This window comes from Cyprinodon variegatus, unplaced genomic scaffold (genome assembly GCF_000732505.1).
Source record: "Cyprinodon variegatus isolate N-32 unplaced genomic scaffold, C_variegatus-1.0 Scaffold95, whole genome shotgun sequence".
Taxonomy (NCBI): Eukaryota; Metazoa; Chordata; class Actinopteri; order Cyprinodontiformes; family Cyprinodontidae; genus Cyprinodon; species Cyprinodon variegatus.
In genome coordinates this window covers 1,323,518-1,337,015 of record NW_015150548.1, presented here as the reverse complement: position 1 = coordinate 1,337,015, position 13,498 = coordinate 1,323,518, and the positions used below count along the sequence as shown (strand labels likewise).

The window sequence follows — 13,498 nt, the reverse complement described above, 5'->3', positions numbered from 1 at the left end:
ATTCACAGCTCTATGGAGCAGTATCAGACTCATTCTGACTAGAATTGAGTAGGACTACGTCAGGCTAGTAATGCGAGGGAATTTTTTCTCAATTATTGTGATGCAATACCTCAGGAATATGAAGGGAAAAATATATCCAGATATACATGAAAGGCATGATTTACTTATTAAAATATTGGAAATGCAATTTAATTTGAAAATGAACAAATACATAATGAAATGTCTATTTATATAACCAAACATAGAGTTAACAGGATGAATTAAATGATGAATATTCATTTAAATATGAATTTATTTTTTCAAATGAGTGTAAATATTTCATTTAACATGTATAAACAAAAATAAAGCAATTATTTGTACTTTTATGGGATCACAGGTCTGTTGAAGTTGGATTTTTGGGGGGTTTACCGGCTGAATAGTTTTGGAGCCTTCCATGAAAAACATGATTTTAATATCAACAATCACAATAAATAATAAAAAAGTAAAATTAAATGTCCTGATAAAAATTAAAAATGTTTAAAATCATTAATGTTAAAATTTATTTAAATCTAATATTCATTTAAACTGTAATTAAACTGAATATAGCTCGTTCACGCTCTTATTGGTTCAATGTGCAATTAATGAAGATTGGCCACCAGGCTGGTCCAATTTAGCCATGAAACCTCCCACACTAAAATGAGAGGTGTTTCAGTTTTATTGTCCAGCCCCTGTATATGTGTAAATAAACTTAAAGCGAATTAATTATATTTATTTTTAAGGGGGTTAAAAATACTAAAACTCAACGTCTTTTGGAACTATGCAGGAAAGCAAAGATATTATCAAATAAAAATAAGAAATTGTGAGAAATATAAGCAATAGTGATGCCTGAGGAGAAGCTGAACCCCTCAGGGAGTTAATGTCATAGAAATGCTGAGTACAGCCTTGAAAATCCAAGCGATGACTCTGGAAATGAACTCTGCTGCCATGGACATGGGTGTATCAGTTTGACTTTGTGTTTGCAAGGATTTAAGATTAGACTTAAACAAGGAACTGTATATTTTCCTTCTTTATGTTAAAGACACTCTATTTATTGAAAAAAAAAACTTGAATTAGTAATAGATCTAATCAAGTAGGGGAAAAATAGTTGGAACTGATCCTAAATCCACAAGGAAATGCAGGTTCTGATGTCTGGAGACTCAAACGAGTTTTATTTATTTACTTTTTTTATTCTTGTTGGAAGTTTCAGTGAAAAGTTTTAATGGTTTAGAATTTCACCACCTTCCACATGGTTTTAAACTTTCATACTTTTAAATGTGCAAGTGTTCAACTATTTTTTAACTGTAGGATGGTTTATTGATAAAATAAAATATTCATATTATAACACAACAAATACGTAATAATCAGGTGTATGTATTTAGACTTAAAGTTTATCTAAATGTAATAGGAATGAGTGAATTTGTTTCTAATACACAAAGTTTATTTGCTGCATAATAATTAGGGTTACCTTTATGCAATTCAATCAAACTTTATGTATTTGACATAAACTCATATGTATACATTTTAGATAAGCATACGTTAGTGATACTAAATACATAAACCTGATGATTATGCATTTCAAATAAATAAGCTTTATTATACAAGTGAATGATGTAAGGCTTATTTAATAGGTTTGTGTCAAAATTATTTAAAGAACAAACATTTGAATTTGTTATGTAATAAAGTTAGATCATTCCTCAAACTTAGGTTAAATATTTTTTTGAGTGTAGTTGAGTAAGTGGAATTTTCCTTTGCGAAAAGTGTGTAACTGATTTTGCAACAGTCAGTTCACATTTATTAAGTTAGAAAAATGTTGTGATATTACAGAAACCAACTACACTGGTATTTGAAATCCTCCAAATCTGGGTGCTGGGAGGTTCTGCGGCTGTTCTGGGTTTATTTCCTGTACCTTTGTCGCTCTCCTTCCCTTCTTTCTCCACCATCTTACCTGTCAAACTATTACAAAATTAAATCTATAAATAATCTACTAATATATACGATACAATAAATATGCTTTCCTAACCCTTGGGTTAAAATAAATGTGACTCAAAATGCTTAATGAAGCTTGTCATGAGTTAGTTTGTCTTTATATCGGGGCCTCGTTTGACGCACGTCAACACAAAATTGATCCGCCTGTAACAGCATCTGAAGCTTTTATTCTCTGTGTGGCTTTTCCTTCATTCTAGGTGGGGTTCAGCACAAACTGCAAGCTAATGGCCACTACATGAGGAAGTAAAAAAACTGAGGTGTTTATAACGGTTTCAAAGGATGTCCAATCTGTTAATAGCAGTGATATTTATGGTTTAAACCACAGGATGTCGCAGGTAGGAGCTGTTGCTCATGCTATTTTTCTGCACAGATCCTTCTGCATCGGTATACATTTTCTTAAGTATGCAGTGCAGGAACTCCGTCCCCATAGACGGCGCTGATGATGTCATTTGGCCACGCAGACCTCGCTGACACGTCAATCCTAAACCAAGCTTTCTATGGCACAGATTCATCTCAGTCCCTCCTTACAATTAAAAGGTTTATAGAGCTGTGACAAATAAGGACCAGGGTTATCTTTATAGCTCAGTGTCCAAGCTTCTTCATTAGGGAACTGACATCTTGGGGTCTGAAAGTCTCCTGGTTTTTTAGTTTAAGGAATTTTTATTGTTGCAAATATTGTAACAAAGGTTTAGATTTTATATTTGAAGTTCAGTCAGTAAAACCATTAGTTTTCTTTTTTTTTCAGTAGAGATAAAGCTTTAGGCTCTGACCTCTAGTCTTTCTCACATTTGTGGTCTATATTGATACAGAGACTGGAAACAAACCATTTTCTTATGACCACCCCTCTCTCTAAATGCAACCAATTTAATAACCTTTGAATGAACATTAATTGGCTGCAGAGTTTCTGAGAGGTAGGTTCATTATAGCTGGTGTTTATCAGAGAATGCTTTAACCAAATTTAAGTAACCAATTTTCTTTAGCTCTAATAAAGCTAGGAGCAGGTGCCCTCAGCTTCCCCCCCTATTATTGTTGAATCGCTTTGGTTTGGGCAAATCAATCAACAATGAATGTATCTCCTTCAGAGGAGGCTTGGTTCAAAATGCAAAAATCATTAATAATGAAAAAAAACATCAGATTCTTTTATTTGCATTACCTTTTGGTCATTAAAAAGAGTAAATTATTAACAATTTGATTAACTTTCTACTTATAAAATGGTCAAAGCGTTCATAAATACAGCTATTATTTCAAAAGAAAGTTCATGGGACTTCTCCTACTACAACAATCAGTCCAACAGAAAAGATTAATGTAGGACAAATGTATTAATAAAGAAAGCCAGTCTTGGACCTATTAAGTAAGTAATTAAGTAATGTTTTTTTTATACAGCACTTTTCACAGACATAGAGGTCACAAAGTGCTTTACAAAATTACCTTACAAAATAGAAATACATTTAAATTTACAGTCACAAAAGAAATGGTTATCAAACACTACTTTTGATTTATTAATGCATTATAACTAGCTTTTAAGGGCATTTTAATTAAACCTTTACACAAGAAATCTGCTCTTGATTTGGTTTTACCAGTTACCTCCCAACTACAAAGAGTCACACATTCACAAGCTCTTAAAGTGATCCTTTGTTATCTCTAACCACAGACTTTATTTGAGAAATATTTATTTTTGTTGTAAAAATAAAGTAAAAATACTGTAAGCTGTTTAGTTTTAATACACTTAAAGATATTGTGAGACAGGCATTGCCATGTTGTTTACCCTGCAATATATTTAGAGTAAGTGGCATATATGACATCATGCAGTGTTGCCCAGTCCAACTAAAATAGTAATGAGTAACGTTAAACCTTTTCAGTTTAAACCACAGTGTTGAAAGGGATTAGAATGTGGAAATCATGTTAAATAAGGAGGACCGGACAAAGCGGGGAGAGTTATATGAAAAAGATGGTGTTTGTGCAGCTGCTCGTCAATACCCGATCCGTCCCAGAACCATGTGTTAGGAATCCAGTTTGTGTGAGTTGTGTTTTTTGTGTCTTTCTCTTCCTCCACCACTAGGTGGTGCCATCTTCTCGTTGGTCCTCTCGCACACCTGCGGCTGGTTGGTTCATCACTGAGGACTACTTAAGCGGTGGACTGTCACAATCTCGACGCCAGATAGTTTGCCAGTTTTGGGTACTCTAGCCAAGCAGAGATTAGCTGAGTCTAACTGAGTCTTTGTTTCTCTGAGTTCTAACTGTGTTTTTGTCTTTGCCTTTTGGCAGGAAGCCATCCTGCAAGCTGGTTGTTTTTAGCCTTCTTCCCCTGGAAGGATTGTTTGAGTCTCACACCGAGCAGGGGATTAAGCTCCACAAGTTCCGTTCAAGACCTCCTGGATTCCAGGTGACAGTCCTCTCCATAGTGCCTCAGGAACCAACCAAATTAAAACCTGTCCACCCTCCAACGAGTTCCTCCCTCTGGTTAGGTCACACAAGACTGGATTCTGCTTTTTATTTCTGCCTGCCCTTTTTACATTTCTGTATGCATTTCTGTCTCATTATGCAAATGAAGAGAGGGTGCGTCCTCAAGAGGCAACTTCTGCTCATTGGTTGGCGGTCCATCTTCTTAACTCACAGAGCTCAGAGTACTAAGTGTAATCTAAGTTCTCTTTTCTGTTGCTGTTGTTCAATAAAAGTATGTTTTAAGATTATTTGAGGTGAGAACCTTATACTTTTAAGCATCACCATATGGCCGATTCACAGATTCAAAGCGTAATTTAAAAGAAAATGTTCCGAACTTGAGAGGACCGCAGCAACCAGCGGAGCTCCGAACCTCACGGCAGCCGGGTCTAACGGCAGCCCGTCTGCAGCGGCCCTCTCTCGGCATAGCCAAGCATTTATTTCTGTATTTATTTTTAAATATGGCAGAGTTGGTCCTCCATACAATAATTACGCTTGCTCTTGATCAATAAAATTGATGTTAACGTTCAGGCAGACCTTAATTGTATAGTTTTTTTTTTCAATTTCCATTTAACTTTATAGATCTCACATTGGAGGAATTTACCTCTGCATATAACACATCCTCCTGGGGAGCAGTGGGCTGAAATCATGGGGTGCCCGGGGAGCAATCGGGGGTTAACGGTCTTGCTCAGAGACCCAGAGGGGCAGTCTGTGAGAATGGGTTTTGAACGCACAACCTCAGAATACCAAGCTCTATGCCCTAACCACTAGACCACCACAACAAAACATGTCAAATGCAACAATAATGGAACACAATATAATCCACATTTATACCCTTCTGTTGTAATTTTTATCAGAGTAATAATATTTTGCCTTGTTTGAGTTGTAGTTTTTTGCAAACTTTGATAATCGACCATGGGTACTCACTGCACTTCTTTGGGTCTTGGTTGTCGCGCATGAGGACTTTTTGTTCCGGGGTCCTAAACAGTGACGTCCAGTTGACGGTGTTGTAGAAGCAGAGGCGGGTGTTGTTCATGATGTAGACATTTCCGGCGCTGATTTCATTTAGCGACTGGAAGTGAAGGGAGGATATCCAGCGCTGCTTCAGGATCAGCAGAGAAATACCACCCGCGCTGCGAGTGAAAGTTAAAATGGTAAAAAGCACAGAAGAATACTGGCTAACCAAGACAAAAGACACAGAAAATAACCACGTGGAAGAACATGAGGTTAAAGCTTTAATAAGACTAGGTGTTGTTTTATCACTTGGATTTCCTACTTGGAGGCAGCTTGGAGTCTGTCATGAAAACAGTAGTTTCTGATCAATGACGGTGTGGTTTCAGGATGTCAAATGCATAACAGTTTTGTCATGTTAAATCATCATTTTTGATCAACCAACAAAAAAAAACTGCACTTAGAATACCATTTGACAAAAAAATATCTGAGTGTATGGCTCTTAAAATTACAGACCAATTGTTTGCAAAATATCTCAAACTAAATCCGGTGAAAATTTAAAAAGAAAACAACTAGCCTTTTACAATAGTTTTCCTATAAGGAAAATTAAAAAGAAAGAAAAGGGGAACACCTCCAAACTGCACCAACTTATGCTTTTCTTTGGGCTAGTTGCTGGGAAAGCAATAAGAATGTCATGTCCTTTGAAAAAATAACATTTGATTTCATTACATTCAATAAGTTGAAAAAACCAAAAACATAGCCTTAAGTTGGCAGTAGATTGCCGAAAATTTGAAGGCAAAACATAGAGTTTGAGACATTACAGTTAACAGGTTAAAATCTAAACCTTGCTTAAAAACAAAACTACTGTTTGTATGCAATTAATGGGCTTTTTGTTCTTATAAGTAACCCTAAACCCGAGTTAATTCCTTTAAAAAAAAGTGAAGTCGACCCAGCCATGAGGCACGGTTGAATGAGCTTGCATTTCAATTTAACAATATAACCATCTAAATCAAATTTTTTTTGTCCCTATCGTTATTATTCAATGTGAAATGATATAACAACCGACTCCTTTTGGGACATTTGGGAATGGCAATTAGGTGGACAGCTTTTCATAAGAGTGACAAGTGGCGTCCTCTTCTGGGTGCGGCCAAACTACAACATTCCCTTCTCTCCATTCCCCAAAGCGTCTGCATTTTTCTTACAAATTTTCCACCATTTAAGAAGAAACAAAGATTCTTCCCAGTAGTATATAACACACTTCCAAGAAGTAAGTGGAGAAAACAAGAACTAATCAAAATGTCCAAACAAGAAAGTCATCCTTTTGGGGAAAGTTGCATTTTCATTACCAACGAGCTGTAAGTAATGCAATCAAGCAAGAACCATTATAACCTGCATCCTCACTTATTCATCCAGGGCATTTATGCATGCATATTACATGTTCAAGTACATGTTCTGATCTTACCTATAAAGAACTCTGCCTCCGATGGTCGCCAAGTTGGAGAAAACACTCAAATCCGTCATGTTTTCAGGCCAGGACTGGATGTTGAGGAACCCTTAAAACACATTAGATGGAGGAGTTTGGCATCTAATACAACTTTGACTTTAACTTTAGAAAAAAGAAATGGAAAAGAGCTTCAGGAACTTGCATTGTTTTTTTTGCTGTAAACAAAAAGAGAAGGCAGCCTGCGCTAATTAAAAGAATGCATTTAATACTTGGCACAATTTTTCTATTTGTGCTTGCCTTTAATGACAGATTATATCAAATCAGCAGCTATGGAAATGACATTAACAGCATAGAAAGGGAAATGGTGGGGGATGGAGAGGCCATTGCTCTTTTTTATTGCTGGTGTTTTCATAATGAAAATGCTGTTTCACTCCATTAGCTGTGAAACTCAACAGCAAGTTGCAGTTTAATATGACGGAAAGGGGTTTGCATGCAAGGTTTTACTCATCCCTTTAGAGCTCTAACAACTAATGCATAAAACACACAACCACACACTGAATGTCTGTCTAACCATCATATAACACTCATACAGGATGCACACAGTGAACACAAATTAAATGCGGTAACTGTTATCTTCAGCTGATTTAACTTTCAATAAGAAAGTTTCACCTGTGATCTCCTTGACTGTTCGGAAAACATTAAGACGCTCCGGGTCCAAAGGTCCAATGCCATGATACATGTCCCTAATGACAACCAAAGCAGAGAGTAAGTTTCCATTTCCATAAGCTTGATTAAAAACAAACTAAGCATGTAAAGAATGCAGTGTTAAAAGTAAGGTTCATCACCTACATCATTTAATTTGCATTTACAGTTCATGGCCTACTTAATAACAGGAAGGAGTTGTGGTTTGTTCTATCACCTAATGAGAAATACTGCCAATTTATTGGCAATTTCACTACCTCCTGAACTAAAGGCAGTTCTTTTGTTTACGGTCTTTTATTATTGGCTGAACTTATTAATCTGACCTCAGTTACAGTGTAACCAGAGCCCAATCCTAACTGGCTTTGGGTCAAACATCTCTACCTTAGTCTTGTCTGTCTAAATGGCTGTCTCATCGTTTTAAGGCCACACATCTCTACCTTGGCCTTGTCAGTCCAAGTGGCCTTCTAATTGGGTTAAGGCCAAAATCTCTATCTTTGTCCTGTCAGTCCAGATGGCCTCCTCACTGGTCTAACCCAAAACATCTCTACCTTGGTCTTGTCTGTCCAAATGGCCTTCCAATCGGCTTAAGACAAAATATCTCTACCTCGGTATATACAGTCCAAATGGCCTTCTCATTGGCTTAAGGCCAAATATCTCTACCGTGGCCTTGTCAAGTCCAAGTGGCCTTCTTATCGGGTTAAGGAAAACCATCTCTATCTTGGTCTTGTCTTTTTAAATGGCCTTCTTATCGGGTCAAGGCCAAACATCTCTATCTTGGTCCTATCAGTCCAAATGGCCTTCTTATCAACTTAAGGCCAAACATCTCTGCCTTGGTCTTGTCTGTCCAAATGGCCTTCCAATCAGCTTAATGCCAAACATCTCTACCTGGGTATTCTCATTCCAAATGGCATTCTCATCGGGTTAAGGCCAAACATCTCTATCTTAGTCCTGTCAGTCCAAATTACCTTCTTATCAGCTTAAGACCAAACATCTCTGCCTTGGTCTTGTCAGTCCAGATGGCCTTCCTATCGGCCTAACACCAAACATCACCACCTTGGTCTTGTCTGTCCAAATGGTCTTCCTATCGGCTTAAGGCCAAACATTCCTACCTTGGCCTTCTCTGTCTGATTAGCCTTACTGTCAGGTGAAGGCCCAAATTCTCTACCTTGGTCTTGTCTATCCACATGACTTTCTCATCAGGCTAAGGCCAAACATCTCTTCCTTGGTCTTGCATGTCTAAATGACCTTTTATTAGGTTAAGGTCAAACATCTCTATCTTGGTCTTGTCTGTCTAAATGATCTTCTCATTGGGTTATGGCCAAAGTTCTCTACCTTGGTCTTGTAAGTTTAAATGGCCTTCTAATCGGTTTCAGACCAAACATCTCTGCCTTGGTCTTGTCTGTCTAAATGGCATTCTCATCAGCTTAAGGCCAATCATCTCTACCTTGTTCTTGTCAGTCCAGATGACATTCTCATTAGCCTAACCACAAACATCTCTACCTTGGTCTTGTCTGTCCAAATGGCCTTCCAATCGGCTTAAGGCCAAACATCTCTACCTTGTTCTTGTCAGCCCCATATGCCTTCTTATCAGGTTAAGGTCAAACATCTCTATCTAAGCTGAGAGATACATCTATTTAACACCTGGTTTGGATACTGGCTCTGATATTGCCTAGCTCACACATGCCCAAAGTGAGTCGTCGAGGGGCGGCTGCCCTTAAGGATTTAGAAGTTTACCTGCTTTAGCACAACTGATTCTGATGATTGCAGTTCAGCAAAAGCATGGTAATCAGGTATCAATGAAAATCAGGTGTGCTGGAGAAGGGAAACTTCTAAAACCTGCAGGAAAATGGCCCTTAAGGACTGACTTTGACATGCCTAAATTAGCTAGATCTGATATTGGTGATTTGATGTCGGATTTGAAGAATCCAGTGCACCTAACATTGCACTGTTATTTGTTCCTTTTTGCTGCTTATGTGTTAATTCATAATTTAAAGAATATTCATAGCTTTGTTTATCAGTTATCTTTTTTTAACAAAGTTTATGTCAAAGCTTAAGTCTTGACTTACATGCTATGATATATGAAATATATTCATTCAGCAATAAAATGGGATGGGTATTGGATATCGGCCAATATGCTCAGCCCAGGTATCTGTATCGGTAAAAAAAATGGATCTGTGCATTTCTAGGTAAGGCCTAGCTTGTCAATCCAAATGACCTTGTGCCAACAGACTTGCAGTTCATTTAGATGCTACTTTTCACCTAACAGGGGAGGAGTACTTATGCTGAACATAACAGACCTGTAGTTACAGTAAATTCCACAACTGTTGGTAACAGTTATAAAAACCTTCATATGAAAAATTAAAGCCACTATGTCTTATTCCAGTTGTGGAAACTAAAGTCTGTAGAGTCTGAGACAGATTTTTATGTTTTATATGAAGGCTTTTCAACTCTTGCGCCAATCAGTAGTTCAATAAAACGTCCACTTTGTTATAATCTTCCTAAATGTCGAATAATTGCGTCAACACAAGCCTCCCTGCTTTTAAAGAGATGTTTAGGATGAAAAGATATAAGTTATGCTTTAAGTTATAAGTCGTACTTTGCAAATTTAACTTCTGCTAATCATTAACCAGATGTGGTCTCAATTCAAAGAAAGTTATCAAGAAGAAAAAAAAAAAACAAAGACAAAGAATTTCCTTTTAATTAGGAACTGAAGAAAGAAAAAAAATTTAATTTTGTTGCTCACCCTTTAATGCCGGTGATGAGAAAGATAAGGTTGCCGTTGATTTTGGTGCAATTGACAAACTTATCTATGTTGCTAGCGTCCACAGTTTGAGCCGTCTGCAGGCTGCCTGTTCCTATGCCGTCGCAAACTGGCGAAGAAAACACATAGGTCACGCATCAAAACCAGATAATGTCAACGTTGATATGAAGTACACAGCACATCCAAGATGTCCTTGTATAGCGTCAAAGAAATGATTAGACCCTCCCCTACCACAATGATTTTTTCCCCCCATTCCCTTTCATCAAAATAAAGTCCTTTTGGTGCTCAGGCAAGGCTGTGGCCCTTTTCCATGCATTTGAATTCCCACGATGAAAGCATAGACCAATCTACATCCATTCCCTCTACATAATAAATTCATTACATCTGCATTAATTACACTTGCAGTCCAGTGCGAGCCAAGTGTTTCAGACACAAGTGGAAAAAAGAGGGAAGGATGATGAATAAGGCCGGCATTAAGCGGTGTAACCACTTTTTGATAGTGATTTATACCGGCCAATTCCATATCTGAAATGTTAATTTGTTATCATTTCCCACAGTTCCTTGGGCTATCCCTCATTAACCCCGTTCCCTGTGACGTGACAATATAATCAGGAGATTAGCCAATCGGCGGGTACCTGAAGGAAAACATTATTACCTTCCTCTCTGAAAGAGAAAGGGCAGATCAGTTACCTTTGTGAGAACAATATGATGAAGAGGATAATCTTCTGAGTTGAGCTAATGCCGTTTAATTCCACATCAGGCATTTTTCGCTTTTAGCTTGTGCTTCTCTGGCATAACGACTTGTAATCACTGAGCAGGTACCTATTTCTCATTAGGAGACTATTTTCTGTTAATTAACACATTGACTGATGTTTGGGATCAAACATGTGACCTTCATTTATGGTGTTTTTACCTTCCAGAAAGCAATATTCTCTGTTCTGCACAGCTCTGCTGTGTAATCATGGTGACGTTAATATTTTGGGATCATTTAAGAAATGAACAAAACAATAAATAAATAACACTGAGCTTGGATCACATGACTCACCTTTTGGGCAGATGTCAGTGCAAGGAATGCACATTTTGATCCGATTCTCCTCCACCTCCATCTTGTTGCTGGGACACGCTCTGACGCAAGAGCTGTGGTCCACCACAAAGTTATCTGCCAGAAGCAAATGGAAATAAGATCATACTGGCCTCACCAGCCTCAGCGCCAAAACAGTCACAAGGAAAACAATTCCTGGAAATTACTCTGATGATCCTAAGAAATGGATGATAATTAGAAGGAAACATCAATGTCTCGTGCATTCTCATTCAATGATCAGTGGATTTTGAATATGCAATCTGTTGATTTTAATTCAGTCTCAGCTAATTGCCTCTGCACTCCAGACCCTCAGTAACGGTGAATGAAAGAACTAAGATTTGCTTTTTCCAGTGACATAAGTTGAAGCAGATGGTGTAGTGACTTAGCTAATTGAGATGCAGCATTTGTTTAGGCTAGAGCCACTCATCTTGCTTCTAAATAACTCTCTGGAGTCTAATTTCAGCCTTGATTGGTAAATATGTGCTTCTTCAATAAGACTTAATTAACACCTTTATGAACCCAGAGCAAACGGTTAGTCTCCCTTTGACTTACGGGGGCATTTCTTGACGCAAAAAGCTCCATAGGTGTACTTGGCTCTGGGATTGGGCTCCAGCTGGAAGGAGGTGGGGTTGTACACAAACGGCTGGGGGCACTGGGTGACGCATGCGCCGCTGTTGTTGAAATTAGTGCAAGCCTGCAAAAAGAAGACAAGTAAAGTCACAATAAATGGCTTTCAGGGATTTGTGTGTATTCAGGAAGAAGGCTTTTACTTTAGTATGGAAGCATTTTGTAATCGCAGAGAAATAAAAGAAATTGCTCTGTTTTTCTGAATTAGAGATACAGTGCCACTGTGGTTCCATAGAGGATGTATGTTAATCTTGTCCGTGCTGTGATTTGTTGAGACTTATGAATTTTTACTTTCATTGAGGACTGAGACACTGGGGAATTCTCGTCGCTTAGGTAGGTAGATGTGATCACTATTAGTTTGTCAACTTTGCAAAGACACCTGCTAGTTGGGTGCTACTTCTTTCCCACCTTCCTCTTTTCTTTACCGTTTATCGCGTTAGTTCAGAAAAAACAACCATGAACAAAGAATGATCTTGTTATTTCAGAACAACCGACCAATTTTCTTTTTCAGGTACATCGACACTTTTCATCCCAATTAATAAAATCATTTTAAATTGGTAACAAACGGTTTCCCATTTTTGAGACTTTGACATTGAGAAGGCCTTTGACAACACACACATGTATATATATATTAGGGATGGGACGATATATGAAAACCGTCCGAACCGTTCGGTTCGACTGTCTCGGTTCGATTCGCGTGTGTTTCGTTCGGTTCATGCGCTGCTCCTTTTTCTAATAGGTGAAGCGTGTACAGTCCAGAGCAGAAGGTGGCGGTACTGCGACCAAAGCCAACCACCAGTAGTAAACAAGAAGAAGAAGAATCGAAGCAGCTTAGCCGGGTGTAGCAGGGAAAAAAATCAGTTGTTGTGTGGGTATGGCGAGTGGGAAAGAACAGGAGTTGGAAGACGCGCCAGCAGCACTTTATAGGTCTGCTGTATGGAACCACTTTGCATTTAGAGTGACCCACGATGACGGCGGAAAGAAAGATGTGGATAAAAGTGCAACAGTGTGCGAGCATTGTGCAACACGTTTTGTTTATGCTAATTGCAACATGACCAACATGTCATGCTAACCCCGAAATCCCACAAACTCCGTCAGCGCTCTGCCCCGCGGCGCTCCAGACCGGGTGCTCAAAGCAAAGCCTACAGCCCCCACTGTGGCTCCCGTCCGCTCCCCTCTGAGTCCCTTGGAGATGGTAGAGAGCATTCGCGAAATGATTAAATTCAAAGCAGCAAGACATACGGAAATGATCCGGGGTTTCCGCGGATCATTTAAAATAATTACAATCCATTATTTTTTGGGGCATTTTTTCATTAATTTCATAAATTTTTATGGGATTTCGGTGTAACAATCAACATATACCAATCGAACCGAACCGAAAACCATGACGACGAAACCGTGAATCGAACCGAACCTTGGATTTTATGAACCGTTCCACCCCTAATATATATATATATATTTAAAAACTGTTTTCTCACCCCTCGTGGGG

The 13,498-nt window shown here is 38.3% G+C and overlaps 1 protein-coding gene across 1 annotated transcript in view; it reads right to left on the bottom strand.

Annotated features, from left to right (window-relative positions):
* LOC107084231 (receptor tyrosine-protein kinase erbB-4-like) overlaps positions 1-13,498 on the bottom strand; it is a 367,984-nt gene that overhangs the window by 124,628 nt on the left and 229,858 nt on the right. Inside the window, exons 8-13 of the mRNA XM_015373962.1 lie at positions 11,935-12,076; positions 11,347-11,460; positions 10,284-10,410; positions 7,508-7,581; positions 6,857-6,947; positions 5,371-5,576 (exon numbers count right to left, since the gene is read on the bottom strand). Of these exons, the coding sequence (XP_015229448.1) occupies positions 5,371-5,576; positions 6,857-6,947; positions 7,508-7,581; positions 10,284-10,410; positions 11,347-11,460; positions 11,935-12,076 (754 nt within the window). The remainder of the gene's footprint in view (positions 1-5,370; positions 5,577-6,856; positions 6,948-7,507; positions 7,582-10,283; positions 10,411-11,346; positions 11,461-11,934; positions 12,077-13,498) is intronic.